This window comes from Berghia stephanieae, chromosome 2 (assembly GCF_034508935.2).
Source record: "Berghia stephanieae isolate SIO BIC M18660-M18661 chromosome 2, UCSD_Bste_1.3, whole genome shotgun sequence".
Taxonomy (NCBI): Eukaryota; Metazoa; Mollusca; class Gastropoda; order Nudibranchia; family Aeolidiidae; genus Berghia; species Berghia stephanieae.
This window is the reverse complement of record NC_088361.1, coordinates 11,760,376-11,778,659: the sequence shown is the minus strand read 5'-3', so window position 1 is coordinate 11,778,659 and position 18,284 is coordinate 11,760,376. Positions and strand designations below refer to the sequence as shown.

Below are 18,284 nucleotides of genomic sequence, written 5' to 3'. Positions count from 1 at the left end.
GGTTTAGTGGCAGATACTGTTTGGTTGGTAGGTCAAGGAAATATGAATGTAATCAAAGAGATCATAGTACTAAAATATTGGATAAATTTTAGAATCCCCCTAAAAATCTCCTGGATTTAATTCCTTCTAAATTCTCATAAGATGGCAGACTTGTCTTCATCTTCTGGAAAATACCAATCTATGTTTTGTTGTATAATATTGTGAAATAATGACCTTGCCTGAACCACAAATTTAGCTTTATTGATAAATAATAAAAAAAAAAACAACAAAAAATGAAAAACCAACCCTATGAATAAACAAAAGTGAAAAAGAAAATTCTAAGTGAAATAATAAACATATTTCTAAACTGTAAACCTCATGCATATTTTGCCTTAAAAACATAACTTCCTATTGTGGGAATCATCCAAATTATAATTTTATCATTTTATTATTTCAGGCACCACACGGATGACATTGAGCTTCTCTTTCACATCTTGAGATGTTTTACAACCAGATTCATCCCACAGTTTCAGTTCATCAAGGATTTCTTGGAGGATACAGTTGCCAAGGTATTACATCTGCCATCAAATGGTGAAGCTATCTGAAGCTGTAACAAATAAGTTAGAGGGTTATGGGAAACACTGGCATGATAACTCATAACAATAATAGTTTTATTAGTTATGATTTCAAACAGGGCCCAATAGCTCAGTTGGTAGAGCTGAGCACTCTCTTCACAGTTAAAGGGACTGAGATCGATCCCAGGTGCAGTCGAGATTTTTTTCCGACATCTCCTGTCCACCCAGCAGTGATTGGGCAGCTGGGTCTTCTAGATCTGGTGGAAAGTACTTTGCAATAGACTAGTATCCTATCCAAAGGGTGATGAGCAATTGCTATTGTCCGTTTCACGCTATAGAAACTGGGATAAACATCCGGCTCCATGGACCAAATGGCTCTGAAGGACTACTTATGATTTCAATATTGACTAATGGTCTAAATACTGAAAGTATAGCTGCCGTAGCTTCTTAAAGTGTCTCTGGTTAAGTTAGTCAAAGTGTAAGTCGAAGGTTTATCACTAATTAGCTGAGAAATTATGGAAATGTGACTTAATTACTTGTAGTATACAGGGGTCTTTCAATTGGCCTCTGCAATTCCCTACCCATATCCTGATTTACTATAAATGTTTGTGTGCTTGTTGGTTGTGCTTTTTCTCCTTTTCTTAATTAGGATTTGATTCATTCAACATTTTGCTTGATTTCAGACCTATTCGGCTGAGTGGAAGAGAAAAGCTTTCTTCAAATTTGTCTCCATCTTCCACGACCAGACTTGGCCCCAAGAGTTAAAGGCAAAGGTACATTTCTCCAAATGATTTTCAGTTTCCTGCTTCAGAGGCACTTAGCGATAATTTTAGCATCTTAAAGTATGTTTAAACACACCAAAAAAAATAATTAAACAACGAAAAAAAACCCCAAAACAACTCCATCCTCTTGAAAAGAATATACAATAAAAATAAATAAATTAAGAAGTTGTTACAATCGGTAGATGATGAGAGACAATAGTGAGAATTCTACAAAGTGTGTACTGTAGCCGCTTTCTGTTTTCATGAACATGAGAGAAGGGGCAACAGCTGCATGGTTTTCACTGTGTAACCTGAAGGTGTGTCTGACACTCTTATGCGGCTTTATGTGGCCTAGAGCAAGTCACCTAACTCGAGGCTTTTGTGTTTTGCTCTTCTTACAGCAATTTAGATTGACTCCTATTATTGAAAAGAAAATTTTGCTCCTGAAGACTATTTAAGTGTACAAAAACAGACAAAAGACAAAAAAATACAAACCAAACAAAAAAAAATATAAAATTACTTTTTATTCATTATTATTTATTGTAAATTTCAAGGCTTCCTATCTTTTGTTTATTTTTGAATTAATCTTGCATCAATTCTCAATCACTCTATTTTGATTTCTATCAGATTCTACAGTATCTATTGATTCCATGCTGCTATCACTCCTTTGAGAAAGGAGAGGGTGACAAATTGATCGGTGGACCTCCAGCCCCAGACCAGGATAGTGAGGACAACGTCATCAGCCTCTTTATCAATCGCATCATCGACCCGGAGAATCCGTTTGGCACGTCGGATGCCGTCCGGATTTTGTTGCTTCAGTTCTCATCACTTCTGGTGGAGCAGGCCTCCTCTCACATCCACGATGCCGCCAACAAGTAAGCCTGATTCTACTGCACCTACAAACCTGCCAATTATATCAAAATGAAAAATAAATAAATATTTATACAAACAAAATATTATAAGCAAAATAGCCAAAGTGTGGAATTTGAACCACAAACTTTCTGTTATCAGGAGAAATGTGTTTTGTGTTACTTTTACATAATAATAATAATAATAATAATAATAATAATAATAATAATAATAATAATAATAATAATAATAATAATAATAGATCTTTATTGTCCATAAATATGGCAATTTGTCATTTAGTTACACTTGTTATAACGTTATATGATAACTATATCATTGAACAGATATTTCACTTCTACTTATTCTCTCTCTCTCTCTCTCTCTCTCCTCTCTCTCTCTCTCTCTCTCTTCTCTCTCTCTCTCTCTCTCTCTCTCTCTCTCTCTCTCTCTCTCTCTCTCTCTCTCTCTCTCTCTCTCTTCCTCTCTCTTCGACAAACATTGAGACAGCTCTAATCTTATATATGTTAACAATTTGACAAACATTGGGACAGCTCTAATCTTATATATGTTAACAATTTGACTCTCATTGAGACAGCTCTAATCTTATATATGTTAACAATTTGACTCATTGAGACAGCTCTAATCTTATATGTTAACAATTTGACTCTCATTGAGACAGCTCTAATCTTTTATATGTTAACAATTTGACAAACATTGAGACCGCTCTAATCTTATATATGTAAACAATGTGACTCTACAGGAAACAAGGAAACAAGCTTCGACGTCTGATGACGTTTGCCTGGCCATGTCTTGTGACCAAGAATTGTGTGGATCCAGCCACCAAGTACCACGGCCACCTCCTTCTGGCTCACATCATTGCTAAATTTGCCATTCACAAGAAGATTGTACTACAGGTGATAGAATTTTGTCAATACATGAAAATTTGGTACTTTCTTTGTCAATTAATATGTGTGTGACTGTTGTGGTGATTTGGTAGTCGATTGAATGAACCTGTGTGATACCAAAAACTATTGTAAAGTGCCTCAGAGCACTATATTTGGATACCAGGGCAATATCTAATAATAATAATAATAATAATAATAATAATAATAATAATAATAATAATAATAATAATAATAGTAATAGTAATAATAATAATAATAATAATAATAATAATAATAATAATAATAATAATAATAATAATAATAATAATAATAATAATAATAATAATAATATTTTTGATTAAATAAAAAAAAAATGGAACTATTTTATTTAAAAGCAACAGTTAAGGGAAGCTACATGGATATGAATCATTTTCTTTGGTTTTAGAGTGATACTATTTGATGAAGAGAAGCTTGCATGAAATATTTTCATATAATATGGTCTTTACAAGAATAATTTCAGGCTTTTAAAAAATGTTATCAAAGGGCATCCCTGGTTTGCTGCCTTGTGCTATGTATGTCGATGAACTCCTTTGTTAAATGGTATCACTCTTGTCCTTGTCAGGTTTTCCACAGTCTCCTAAAGGCCCACGCTCATGAAGCCAAGATAGTGGTCAGACAGTCCTTGGAGCATTTGACACCAGCCATGCCAGGACGGATGGAGGATGGAAATGTAAGTCGTTACCATTGATGTTATATGAAAGTGAACAATTTGGGAGAAGGATATTAAAAAGATTAAAGATATGAAAAGTGGTTTGTACAACACCAAATGAAACTGTGAATAATTTTTTTTTTTAATTCTAACTTTTACTGGGTTGGGTTCCCGACCTCCCATTGTGGGCAGGGAGGTACTTGCTGTGTCTTCTAATTGTGTTATTTGGGGGTCCCGATAGCTCTGTTGGTATAGCACGCTCTATACGAAAAGGGACCAAGATCAATCCCAGGTGCAGTCAAGTTTTTTTTTTTTTTCGACTCCCCTGTCCCCAGATCTGGCGAAAAGTACTTTTCGATAGACTAGTGTCCTATCCAAAGGATAGCAAACAAATGCTATTGTCCGTTTCATGCTATAGAAACTGGGATAAACTCCGGCTCCATGGGTCTTAAGGCTCTGAAGGACTATATTGCGTTCTTTTACGATAAGATATAAGATAAGATATACTTTATTGATCCTGAATGGAAATTATCATATTTTATTAATTTGTCTTTTATACAAATGGTTTTATGCATTTATTTATTTAATTGATAGAAAAAAATAGCAATGTACTTTATCAATGATTATTTTTGTGTCCGTATGTGTGTGTTTTGTAGGGAATGCTTACTCATTGGACAAAGAAAATCATCGTTGAAGAAGGACACAGCGTTGGCCAACTCGTCCATATTCTGTAAGTAATGTGAAATATATTCTCATATCATATATTATACTATTGGGATTTTTCTATACTTTTTTTTGTTTTTTTAAACAAAATAAATCGAGTCATCTATATTAATTCATCACAATTACATTCTCTCTCTCTCTCTCTATCTCTCTCTCTCCCTCTCTCTCTCTCTCTTTCTCTCTCTCTCTCTCTCTCTCTCTCTCTCTCTCTCTCTCTCTCTCTCTCTCTCTCTCTCTCTCTCTCTTCTGCCCTCCCCTCTCTATCATTTCTCTTTTCCCTCCCACCTCCTAGCCTCCCATTTAATATTAAAACCTTTTTATAATTTAACTTAACAATGGCCATCATCTGTTCCCACAGACAACTAGTGGTCCGCCATTACAAGGTCTACTATCCAGTCAGACACAGTCTTCTCCAGCACATGGTCAGCTCTCTACAGCGGCTGGGATTCTCTGCCAGTGTGAGTCATTGATGGATGCCAATCAAATCTCTTGTTGCCACTGTTAAACTTTATTGATTGATTGATCGATCGATTGATTTATAACTGATTTTACCAGTTTTGATTTGTTTATTGAAAATTCTATGTAACAGTATAAAATATATTGGCAATTGCATAAAAATAAACCTTAGAATATAATTATGAAAATTACTCCTGAAATATTGGTTGTGTTGAACATTTATGTGATGACATATTAGTTTAGATTCCAAAGGTGCCTCTTTTTATTGTTTTAGTATTTTAGGACTGTATAAACATATTCATATGAATAACCCAGGAACTTTCTGATTGGTTGAGTAACAAAAGCTTTTTTTTTTTTTTTAATTAGATAGGTCTTATTTGAGATCTATTAGAAAGTGCTTTGCAGTAGATCAGTATCCTGTCCAAAAGCTAGCAAGCAATTGTACCATATTATCCAGCTCAATAGGATGACGACTCTAAAAGATTACTTCAGAACATGAAAATTTGTTATCAGAACATGAACATTTGTTATCAGTTATAGAATAATTAACAAAATATATTTGTGACATTTAAGTGGGCTTGCATTGTTACATTGAATTTAAACCTATTAAAAAAATATTTTCTCATTGAAAACAGGCCAGCTTGGAGCATCGGAAATTAGCTGTAGATTTGGCAGACATCATCATCAAGTGGGAACTGATGAGAATTAAAGAAGAACAAGAAAGCAACTCAGAGGTAAGGATACGTTTCATCAAAACATTATTATTATAATCAAACATTTCCTCATCATTATCTATGTTTTTGTTTGATGCACTCAGTTATACCCCCATTATCCGGGTGGTTGGATGGGAGCATCACCCTTGAATCATATACCTATGATGTTCGCATGGGTGTACGATCCGATAGTGATGTCGTTTCTTCTTCTCTTTACTAGCCTATCCTGCTTCTTTGGTTTGTGATTGTATTTTTGACAGGGGATATTTTTTTTCCTGTAAATCCTCTGCCTGTTTGTTCTTGGTTATTTATAATTTAGCTTATGATATCTTTAGGTTATGATTTTGATTGACATTTGTACTATTTTTGTTAGATTGCTTGTTTTTTTGTTTCAGCGGTCTCTCATATAACCTCAATTGTGTTGGAAGAGACCTAAAGCAACAAACAAACAAAACAAATACCCCCATTATCTCCATTTTACATATTAATAAGGGAACCGTATGCCTCAAGGGGGTGAATATTAATTCAGAAAAGTGAGTGGAGCAGGCACTTATGTTGATAATAACAAGAAACGAAGTGAGTAGAAAAGTGCCAGAAGACAATAGTGAATAAAAAAAATTCCACAGCGATGGGGGCTCGAACCCACGATGTTACTGGTACGACAACTCCGCCTGGCTGTGAGAACGGGAGCCTAACTAAAAAATATAAAACAAAATTCTTTTTATGAGTTAAGTGTTTCTTGAATCCCTCTTTTTGATCTCGTTTTCCTTCATTTCATATAAATAATAACGTGAAGTTGAATGTAAGCTTCAATTTAATTACAAAAACAGATCAAATGAACGTTTCGGGTTTCCCCTTTATCAACAAAACAGGATGATTGAAACACCACAGATTTATTTTTTCGAGCTTCGAGCAGCAACATTTACACTTCATTTCATATATTACCTCTACAGAGCAGTGCACAAGACGGCCCGTCTTCAAGTTCCACCGTTCAAGCCGCTGGCATCAAAAGAGCTTTGGGTGGAGCCAGTGTGCCCCAAGATCCTTCAAAGAAAGGGAGAGCATCTGGGGCAGTAAGTTGTGCCTCGAGCTGAAATTAGATTTTATGCGACAGCTGTTGATGACAATGATGGAAAAGGAAAGAATTGATGCAATGTGTTTAGTTAAAAAACTCACAATTTCCACCAGCCAGATAAAATATACCAACACATTAAATTACGTTTATAGATTAATTGGCTCACTAAAAACAATAACAAAGAGCTGAGTGATGTCAATTCTTTCCTTCTATAGGAAGGGTAAAAAATTTTTTTTAAGGTGTAGTTACCATTTTTGTGATTTATTTGCTTCCTCTGTAGCACTCTCTCTCTCTATACATAAGATTATTCTACATGTAAATGACCATTTTCAGTTAAATAGATTGGGTTCCATTTTACTCTTAATTTGATTTGACATCATATCTTATAGTTTTCTTCAAAGAAAGCAGTAACAACATTATTGAAGCTCAAGTTTCCTTGATACAGCTCTCTTGGTGAAAAATACATAGGGCTGCTGTTATGGTGGACCAAAGTAAAGAAATATAGATTTGCCCTTTAATGGATTAAAAAAACCCAAAACAACAGTAATAAAAACAATCCTCAAAACAACAGTAATAAAAACAATCCTCAAAACAACAGTAATAAAAACAATAACAATAACAAATGATAGTAACAAAACATAATGAAATAAGGTTGCTTTCTAGATCATCGTAATAATCTTCTGCGTATTTTGAAATAACTTGATGTCATTCATAAGTTAAATGACAATATTTAGATGATTTTTGTGTGTTTGCAATAATTGCTTGAGTACGATTTTTGATTTTAGTTATATATACTTCATTAAAATTTTTAAAAAATTATGCCCTTCCGCCATCATAAGATATTGTTGCCCAGGCAGACCACAAAGGAATATAGATAATTCATCAAACAAGATGTCTGATGTCAACAGGAATTATCCATGTTGTCCAAGTGAGCAAAAAATTGGGAGTTAATAATCTCTATAATAATATACTTCATTAAATTTTTTAAAACAATTTGTCAGTTTCGAAATAATTGTTCAAAAATAATTGAGAAATATTGTTTTGGATGTGATTACTCAATGACTTTAATTGGGACTGTGATAAGGACAATAATACTGTTTGCCAGGTCTCCTTGCTCAATTTCCAGGGTGGACGCAATCTGACGGATGTCAACAAACCCATTGACAAGCAGTATTGTGATGCCGTCGCCAACTTTCTATTAAGGATTGCATGTCAGGTAAATAGAAATAAAATTTCAGTCCATTTTTCGTTGTTGTTGTATTCATTAAATTGAAGTAAAATTGAAAATGAATAATATAGTGATATTTTTTTAATCACAGGTGATCCGATGGGAAATTTGTCTTTCAGAGAATTGAATAACTCAGGTGTTGGCCAAGATACAAATGTGACAAAGTTAGTAAAAATGTCGGTTCCTGCTCAAGTAAAAATATAATGTCTCAAAATCCTCCAGAACTCAGCCATCTTGCCTCCCAATTCATTGACGTGCAGGTACGATGACAAATTTACCTGACCAAATAACTAAACTACAATTGTTTCAAACCTTCATTGCCTATTTTGAAATGTTCAACTGGAAAGGTCTGTATACTATTTTAACAGGTGAATGACCCCCCAGGAGCAGTAAATCACAACTCCCAAGGCGAAATGCTGTCTAAGAGATGTGTGGCTTTACTCAAACTGACCCTCCGGCCCGACGTGTGGCCCAATGCAGATCTCAAATTGGCGTTTTATGACAAGCTGCTCAGCACGGCTACCAGTGCCCAGCCCAACATCAACAACATTGTGGTTGCCTTGGAGCTTCTGGAGTTTTTGATTGGAATATTGGTATGTCCTGGTTCATTTGATTTTATTCCATATGACAAGCTGAAATCAAACCAGGATGTTTATAGCTTTTGTTCACCAATCTTTGATGATTCTGAAATATTAGATAACTTGTTACATACAGTTGTCTTTCAGGCCCCATGGCTTAAAAAAAATTCTCTTATCTTATCCTATCTCACTTTTTAAGTGTATTATTTTGGAATGATGATTTTAAACTAATGGATTTATGACACAAATCAGTTTTAGTAATGTTTTGAAAATAAAGCAGTCCTCTGTTGTTGAAAAATAAGTAACTGACTTTATATTATCTTAGAGATTAAATCTGTGAAGGAGGCAGTGTTAATTATTCTTAATTGATATTGTTAAGTATGAATTTTGTTTATTTTTCTTGATATTTGTTTAGAACTTCATTGTGTACAATGAGAGCATAGCTTTTCTTTTCTTTTTTTTTTGGATATTTAAATATGTTTAAAATGATAATTGAAAGGTGATTAGGGAACATGGAAAAATATCACAGTGATTTGACGTCATTTTTGTCATGAACTAATTAGCTTCATTTCTTTAATATTTACAATTTGTATGACTGTTTAACATTTTAAAAACATTTGGTAAAGTTACAGTTGTATATCTGTAATATGGTTCCTGTTTTTTTTCTCTCTGATTTTAGAAAAAGGACATGATTCTATCCAGCTTCAAACCACTGCAGCGTGGAATCAATTTCTGCATGAACTGTAACAACAACAAGGTGATCCGGGCTGTCCATAAACTCCTGATGAGTCTGATGAACATCTTCCCTACAGAATCGGCAAACTGTTCTGTTGCATCCAAGTATGAGGAATTGGAGTCTCTGTACGCCTCTGTCAGCAAATTGATATACGAAGGGCTTACCAACTATGACAAGTGAGTCTGTGTCTGTGTTTTGATTGAGAAATTTATATGAGAGTAATGGTACAGCACAATGATCAAATTTTGATAAAATTATTATGTATTTTCATAGTAGATAGAAGTTTTGAAGGCCCTGTCTCAAACTGTTTTATTGCTTTCAGAAATTTTTTTAATGAATGTGGCTTTTAAAATAATCTCAAATGTATTGGAAACATATGATACTAGTAATATAGAAGTCTTTTTTAATTATAAAGGTAAAATCTCCCCAAAACTATTCTATGGGTGTTTAAATATCTGAATGTATTAGAAGCAATCTAAAACCCTTTAAGGGGAGGGGCGACACCTGAAATATCGATTTTTGGGTCAAAATATAAAATTTCAGTTTTTTATTTATTATCAAAGAACAATCCTTTTTTCACATATTTTCAGCACTGATATGGTGATTTGGATAATATAAAGTTTGTAAATCGTCTTTCATAGCCATGGAAGTCGACATGAAAATACCAAACTTTTCAATTTTTTGTGAGAATTCAACTGAAAATAATAGGACTGAAAAGCATTATAATCCATATCGATGTTGTAATTTTTGATATCGATAGTTTAGTCTACTCTTTGCCCGTCGAGTTGACACGGTTTCAGTCTCAAAAATATCAGAATATGGGCAGGGGAGGGGTTTAGAAACTGTGAGTCGTGAACGAAGATTGTGTGTCAAACAGCTGATAAGAGGTCAAGTTGTCAGGTAAATACAACGTGATCACGAATGGTGCGATCTGATTGGCTGACCTTGTTCTCGACCTCTGACTCCGCGCCAGGGATTGGATGTTGAGTCAGGGTGAAAGTTCGCCTCTCTTACTATTATATTTTACTACGATTTGTTTACATTTCGATTGATCAGTTGTTTTATCAAATTTTGACACGTATTCACGTTAATTATCTCTAAATATTTCCAATTTTTACTGGATTATTATAACTATACCTAAAGTGACAAAAAAATCCAAACGTTGGCTACAGTTATTTGCTACAAAAGCCAAGAAAGCAAGAAAGTTATGATGGCTCGTGGTTGACCCGTGACCACAAATCTTTGATTGGAATTTGGTGTGTGATAGTAAGTAGTATTATGATAAAGCGATTCCAAGCAATGCCACAGCGGAAAGAAATGAAATGGGCTATTCTTGCTGGTCTTTACCACGGTTATTACACCAATGACTTCCCTCAACATAGGTATTGTCCTCCTGAACCGGACTCCAGATGCTTTTATAAAAAATATATTGCTGCCCATGTGTAAACTGTTGACACAAGCAGCGTGTAAATACACTTTTGAATTTTGATTTAATTCATGAGCACTTGAAGCCTGTATATGCTTTGTTGAAGTGTTGTGAGATGAAGACAACACAAAATCCAAACGAAAGGTTTCATAATTCTGTTTGGTCAAGATGCCATAAAACATACTTCCATTCCCTAAAAAAAAGTTGAGTTTGGTGCAGAGTATAATTTTGGTCCAACAGAAATAACATCCCTGGAAGTGTCTTTGGGCATCGGTGGACTGAGAGAACACTCCCAGATGTTGAGTCAGCAAGCAGAGTCAAAAAGACTTGACCAGAGCATAAGGGTTGCTCAACACAAAGAGAAAAAAAAAGACGCAAAATGAAAGCTCAGACCCGTGAAAAAGCCCAGAGGGAGGCAGAAAAAGAACACGGGGGACCCTCATACGGTGCTGATATGTTTTGAGCTGGTTGTACCGTTTTGTCTTATTATTTTCATTCATTGTTATCTTTGATCTCGTTTTTCTCAAAATGACATTTTTTAACACTATTTTTTATCTTATTTTGTCATTTATCAATCAATTTGTTTAAAATTTTGCATGTCTAGAGCTATAGTGATTATCTAAAATCATACAGAAGGAATTTTAAATATCTTTATTATTTTTTGAAAAATTGACATTTTTATGTCAAAAAACATGATTTTTATCATACCGAAAAAATATTATTTTTAAAAATTTGTAAATAAAAATCTATTTAAAATATTTAAAAAATGCTCTGTATTTTTTTTAACAATATACAAATATACAACCATGCCAAATTTCAAGAAAATTCAATGGAAACTTATTGAGAAAGTAACTTTTTAAAATAGCACCCAGAGAAGAGAAAAATCCAAGATGGCGGCCGTCACCATGGCAACCGGACACGCCCACCGAAATAAATCACATGGTTCGAATCCATTGGTCATAGGCAATGTCCCAATATAAAAAGATATTGGATATAATCATTATTCTTGAAAATAGTTTCAGGTGTCGCCCCTCCCCTTAAAATAAACAACCAGATAAGACTTAAAACTCTTTAAAACAAACAAACAAGACTGAACACATTATGATTCAAAGTTTAATACGTCTATAGGGGTGATGATGGTGGTGGTACTGAAGGGCTGATTTCAAAGTAGCTACATTGAATCAACATTGAAAACAAAACTAATAAATGATTAAAAAACCAACCTCCATCGAGATACCATAAACATTTAGAGAAAATCCAATAAAATTCTTTCCCTTCACTCCACGGTTAAGGGTCTTTTTGAAGTAAGACTGAAATAGCCCAGGCATCAGTGATGGTGGCAATGCCTCAAAGGGAGACAGACATAGGGGATTGAATGAGATGCCTGATATTGAATACAGGTCACAGGTCATCTTGATGATAGCTCAAAGCCCTATTAACTCTGCCATCTTGTCATCTTTGATTAAACTTAGATTTGTTTTCTTTATACTCTGATTGATGAAGGAGTCATTAAAAAAAAATGTTGCATTGCAATTCGTCATTTGATTTTATTGGTTAATTTGTTTGTATCTTCCAGGAGCAACAATGGCGGCAGTCCTTCTCTCTTCAGCACTTTGATGATTCTTAAAGCAGCGTGTGAAAACAATCAATGCTACATCGACCGTCTGATCACCATCTTCATGAAGGTCCTCACCAAAATGACCCAGGAGCATCTCAAGACACAGGAGTCATCTCAAACCAACAGGGCAGCCCAGCCACCTCCCGATCTCGACAAAGGTATTCAGAGCTGCCTACTTGAAATTTTTAAAATTCGTAGTTTCTAAGGGGAAAAAGGAAAAAGTCACGTTAGACATGAATATTTTGCCCTCAGCATGATTCAAACATGCTCCAAAATCCTGAATATAGGATCTGAGGAGCTAGACTTTCCTTTTCAACAAGATTTATTGAGTCAAAGAGGCGAAAGCAGTCCTGCAGTTGGAGCAAAAAATTTGTATTTCTACAAAATTTTCGTAGTAGTAGGAAAGCCTGGGTATTTAATGCTTTACAAACAGGGCTTTTATTTTACTGGAATCGGACATCAAATCCAACCATTTTTACCAAAAGAGCAGGAACTGGGATAGGAGTCTCACTGCAGTTACTGTTCTCTCAGACTTGCCCTTCATTTTGGAATATACATACTTTCTAGGGACCACATTTTACCAAATTCATCTGTTTAGTTTAAATTCAGATTTTTCAAACAAATTTTTTAAAAAGAAAAATCTGTGAAAATATTTATTTATTTTTTTGTGGGTTTTTAAAATTTCGTTTTCTTTTCTTTTTTCTTTTTTTTCTAAAACTAAGAAATGGATAAGTTACTGAACTACATTTCATAAAATTAGGAAATTAAATTTTTAATTTTCTGCTTGTGGCAGGTCTACTCTCTTGTCTTGGTATAAATGCCAGGTAATCAAAAAGACTCCAGTAAAGTTGTGACGCATTTAGATTTTAAAGTTATTTAACCAGTTGTCTCTGGAAAAACTTGTATTTAAAAATTTGGCTGGAAAACTCGTCCTTCAAATATCGATCTATTTAAATGACCCTCATCTTGGCAAAAACTCTCAAATCCAGAGAATTTTTGCCGAGATGAGGGTCAATTAAATCAATTGATATTTTAATGACAAGTTCTCTGGCCAAATTTCTAAATATGTGTCATTCCAGAGTACGGCGTCAACTGGTTAAATGATATGTATTTTGCAACATAATACCATATGTTTCATCAATTTTGTTGTGATAGGTGGCTCCAGTGAGTTACTGATTCTAAGTTTAGACCTGGTCAAGAACAGAGTTGGGGTGATGAGTCAGGAGATGCGCAAGTCCTTCATAGGAAACATTCTGGCAGGCTTGATTGAGAAGACAGGCGATTCTAAAGTGATGAGAGCCATCACCAAGATGGTGGAGGATTGGATCAAAAATAAGGTGAGGAGGAGAGGGAGATGGAGGAATTTGAAAATTAATAAAAAAAAAAATTGAGCTTTTATATAGTGCAAGATCCACAAAACATGCTCAAAGCGCTTTACAAGGGGTCCCTGGCCAACAGCAACATTTAACATGTAGGACGGGACATGAAGCCTGTTAGGCAATATTACAATTTTTTCGGACAGAGACAACGCTGTTAACGGCCAGATACTCATTTTACACCTGAGTACAGAGCCTTCTCCAAGGACTCAACTATGTGCTGAGCGAGGCTTGGACTCAGGACCTTTTGATCCGAAAGTGAGTGTCATACCACTAGACCACATAGCCGCACATTTACTTACTTATGATAACCAGCGACCACCTGAGCTCTAGCCCTTTGGTCTTGTGCCATGACATAGAAGTTAGACGTCTTTTGTAGTTGTTCTAGTTGACTTACACAGTGTGTTATCGATGCTTGGATTTGGTGGGAGGAATGTGTGCATCTGAAGCCTTCAAGAGGTTGACACTCAAGCAAGTGATGTGTTACTGCTTCATTGGGAGGTGGAGGAAGGATTTTTTATTTGCTTAGTTTTTGAAAAGATATTGTATTTTTATTTATTTAATTTTTTTTTTTATTATTAAAAAAAAAAGAATAATAGGTCATAGTTTCTGAGTATTTGCTCTGAGTTTCGAAGATGAAACAGTTAAGACAGGATGGAAATTTTAGGTTCTAGTTGCTGCTGATACTGTTACCGCTGCTCTTGTTGCACTTTTGTGGTTGCTGTTTTTATTGTTTTTGTTACTGTTATCGTTGTCTTTGTTATGCTTAAATTTTCATTTAATTCATGAGACTTTCAAATGACTACCAATGGTGGTAGAAATCTTTTTGTTATGGGAAATGATTTGCGATATGAAGAGTATGTAGTAATATCGAAATATGGAAAGTCACATTTTATAATTTGTCCCCATGCAGAGCAAGATTGCCATAAACCAGTCACCTTCCACGAGAGAGAAATGTATTTTACTTTCCAAGTTGATGAGTAACATTGAGAGAAGATTTCCTGCAGACATTGAGCTCAACTCTCAGTTTTTGGATTTGGTCCTTTTCATCTACAGGTAAGGCTTAAAGACACATGCATAATGACGATGTGATTAAATGCTTGTTTACCGCATGGGTGCCAGTTTTCCGGTTCATGCCGGAATTCCGGTTTCGCGATATCTCGAAGTCAAATACCTCCGGTTTCAGTGTTTTGAGTAAAATAACCTAATAGCATCGGTAAAAATTCGGTTGGTTTTAAAATCAAATTAATTTCCTCATTGTGTCAATATGTTTGCTGTGTAATCATTTAATAATGGTATAAAAACGGTGATGAAATAAGAGTATAGTTTAGGCCGCATTTTCAGTAGGAACATTTTCAGGTTTGGCAAAGTGTCGAGATTTTAGTTTCAGGTTTCAGTACTTCTTCCTGCTATTACAAAAACTTTGTACAATGCATTAAATTACTTATAGAAGTAGCAATAGATTAATACCAAAACTAAGTCAATGTTCAAATTAGGCAGTTCAGATGTTCAACTTTGACCAGATTTAATTGTTATTTGCAGTTTTGTTTTCGAGGGTGGGGGGACATTTGGTCAAAATTGGAATGTTTTCTTCAAGATTTAGATTTTTAAACCCAGTTTTTTTTTTTAGAAAAGAAGTGATTATTTTGCTGAGAAATGGATATGTTGCCTAATGGATCACTTTACATTTAAAGTTGATTTACATGAGAAGGTTGGAAATTTGGAATGTTGGGTCAATACAGATTTTTCTCTCTTGAAAATTGGATTTAAAAAAAATATACAGAGTTTTTGTTTGTAGTCTGAGGCATGTCTGTTTTTCCATCTTCTTTTGAATGTTGATGGTCATTGGTACTAAGTTCTTTTTTTGTTAATGATCCGTTTATGGTATAACTTATTCCGGCTCCTGTGAAAATGACAATCTTTGACAATTAGAAAAACCCAATAAAATATTGTTAATTTATTTTAACCTATATCGATCGAAATACTTAGTCCTATCTCAATTTAATTTGCAGCAGGGTTGGGATGTTATAACTCTCTCTCGAGTTCACTTTGATTGAAAATCAAACAAAATTTGTTCGATTTTCCTTTCATATGAACTCAAGAGAGTTAATACAGATTAACATTATAGTTTTTTAGTTTCCATACATGGAATAATATATTTCTATTTTTCTTGTCTTTCACTTACTTATTTTAAGTTATATAACACTGAGAACTTAAAAGCTTTTGGCAATTGGTGTAACCATCTGTCACCAAAGGGGGAAGTGTGTTGAATATGTTAGATTAAAGAGAACAATTTCATGAATCATGTTAATACAGGCCATAAAGAGTGCAGTGGATTTCATGGTTTTCGTTTTTCAAAGCTTGTGATTGAATAAAATCTTATTCTATTTACGTTTATCGATTTCTTTTTGGCATCCAGAGACAAAGATCTTGAACATTCAGATCTCACTACCAAACTGGAAAATGCTTTCCTTGCTGGCCTGAGATGCAACCAACCTCACATTCGTCAAAAGTTTTTGGAGGTAATATTTAGCTTTTAGTTTATGTTTTGATATTGATATTTTGCTTATTAAATACAAACTCAATTGAAAGTCCTTTGTGTTATCTTAACTGTCTTTAAGAGCATTTAACCTTCATCTTGGTGATGAATTTTCTTTTGGGGGGGGGGGGGGGGAACTAGTGTGTTGGAGAAGATGCTGATCTATCGTAAAATGTATTGTTTTGATCCAGCTACCTATCTCCATTTATTGATTAGTGGACAAAAGAGCCTTGAGAGGGGGGGAGGGGAGATAGAGAGAGAGTGAGAGGGGGTGGGGGGAAGGGAGAGAGAGAGAGAGGGGAGGGGGTTATAGAGAATGAGAAAATTAAAATTAAAAAAAAAAAATAAAAACAACAAAAGACGTCTATGTACATTAGATGTAGGACCATTTTCCTTTGTGTCAGAGTCAAGATTCCAGGAGTTGAAAAACTGAACTCCATGCATCATCATAGAAAGATTTATAGTCCTCTTTTCTAGTCATTTTATAATGGCATCAAACCTAATTCATAGAATAAGACTTATGATTTTTTAATAAACAGAATAGAAGATTTAAAAACAAGTGGCTTATTATCAGATTGTGTCATATAGTGATACAGACCTGCCTACTTGAAAATTTAAATATTCGTAATTTTTTTAGGAGATAAAAATTGTTGTCGCCAAAGTTAAAAAATCAACAATTATTTAATCTCAGAAGTATTAAACAATACTTCAAAATCCTTAGAATTATGTGGGCTGGCATCAACCTTCATTTTCAATGTTTTGATTACTTAGAGATGCTCACAAAGTTCTGAAATTTGAGTAAAATTTCGTAATTCTACGACTTTTTTGTAATAGGAAGCAGGTCTGGTGATATGTGATTTTTGTTTGTTTTTGTTTTTTTTTTGTCCTACAGACTATGGAAAAAAGCATCCCAAAGAAAGTGTTTGATCGTTTACTCTACATGATGTGCTCACAAAACTGGGAAAATATGGGCACGTACTTCTGGATTAAGCAGGCCCTTGAGGTATTTTTGTAATCTCATTGTAAACATTAGACTATGAGAGTTGCTCTCTTGTATAATGATTTCAAAGATAAATTGATGATTCAATAACATTATATTACAAACTGTACATGAAACAATATCATTTTTTTTTAGTCTTATCATATGGAACTGTGTGTTATGAAAAATAGTTATTTGCCTAAAACGTTTATCTCTGTATTTTATTTGGAGCTTTTCAATTGGTCTTGTACTTGTTTGAAGTTCACAACTTTTAACATCATGAATTTCTTTCATTGTCACTAATGAAATTTTGTCACAACTATGACATTGCATGAGTAATATATATTGCTGTAGTGTAATGGTACAGTCTTGGACACGCAAAGTTTATATTGGCATCAGGGCACCTCTGTGTTATGCTTTTAGAAAAGGCATTTTGTACACCTTTATCTCATCTTTTTGGAAATGGACATTAAAATCCGAAAGAAATCTGCTGTAAAACTGTGACACCTGTCTGAAAATTAAGTTACTGCCTAACAAGCTAACATTATACGTTTTGTTAAATATAATAAATGTAAGCTGTTCATTCAGAGATTAAAAAAAAAAATTGTTATTATCGCCTAAAAGGTGTCATGTCCCATCCAACATGTTAAATGTTGCTGTTGGCCAGGGACCCCTTGTAAAGCGCTTTGAGCATATTTAGTGGATATTGCGCAATATAAAAAGCTCAATTTATTTATATTTATTTAAATGTTTAGAGTGTGTTAATTATCATAGATAAACTTCAATATAAAAACAACATATTAAAGAAAATTATATTTACATGCTTACTATTGTTTTGATTTTCAGCTTATCCTTGGAGTGTCGTCCAAGATTACGACTGTCCAAAGTTCGTCTCCAATGAACTTACTGCCCAGTGCTTGCTCTGTTGTGGCCATGGCCGACTCCAATGATCGGGCCGAATTTGCTGCTTTCATGAAAGTGAAAGAGGAACCCATGGAGGTGGACTCTATAGACACTGTGAAAGAAGAGGTAGGGAAATGGAATGTTTTTTTTTTTTTAATCTCTACACAGGCAGGGTTA

The 18,284-nt window shown here is 34.3% G+C and overlaps 1 protein-coding gene across 2 annotated transcripts in view; it reads left to right on the top strand.

Moving 5' to 3' along the window:
• The window catches only part of LOC144964314 (transformation/transcription domain-associated protein-like), a 104,051-nt gene that overhangs the window by 44,447 nt on the left and 41,320 nt on the right, over positions 1-18,284 (top strand). For both annotated transcript variants that reach the window (XM_078898415.1, XM_078898414.1), the window contains exons 47-64: positions 437-548; positions 1,238-1,327; positions 1,943-2,190; positions 2,925-3,078; positions 3,671-3,778; positions 4,414-4,487; positions 4,839-4,938; positions 5,572-5,670; positions 6,603-6,722; positions 7,830-7,940; positions 8,321-8,545; positions 9,210-9,442; positions 12,269-12,468; positions 13,466-13,647; positions 14,600-14,742; positions 16,106-16,208; positions 17,118-17,228; positions 18,051-18,233. In XM_078898415.1, coding sequence (XP_078754541.1) covers positions 437-548; positions 1,238-1,327; positions 1,943-2,190; positions 2,925-3,078; positions 3,671-3,778; positions 4,414-4,487; positions 4,839-4,938; positions 5,572-5,670; positions 6,603-6,722; positions 7,830-7,940; positions 8,321-8,545; positions 9,210-9,442; positions 12,269-12,468; positions 13,466-13,647; positions 14,600-14,742; positions 16,106-16,208; positions 17,118-17,228; positions 18,051-18,233 — 2,596 coding nt within the window. The remainder of the gene's footprint in view (positions 1-436; positions 549-1,237; positions 1,328-1,942; positions 2,191-2,924; positions 3,079-3,670; positions 3,779-4,413; positions 4,488-4,838; positions 4,939-5,571; positions 5,671-6,602; positions 6,723-7,829; positions 7,941-8,320; positions 8,546-9,209; positions 9,443-12,268; positions 12,469-13,465; positions 13,648-14,599; positions 14,743-16,105; positions 16,209-17,117; positions 17,229-18,050; positions 18,234-18,284) is intronic.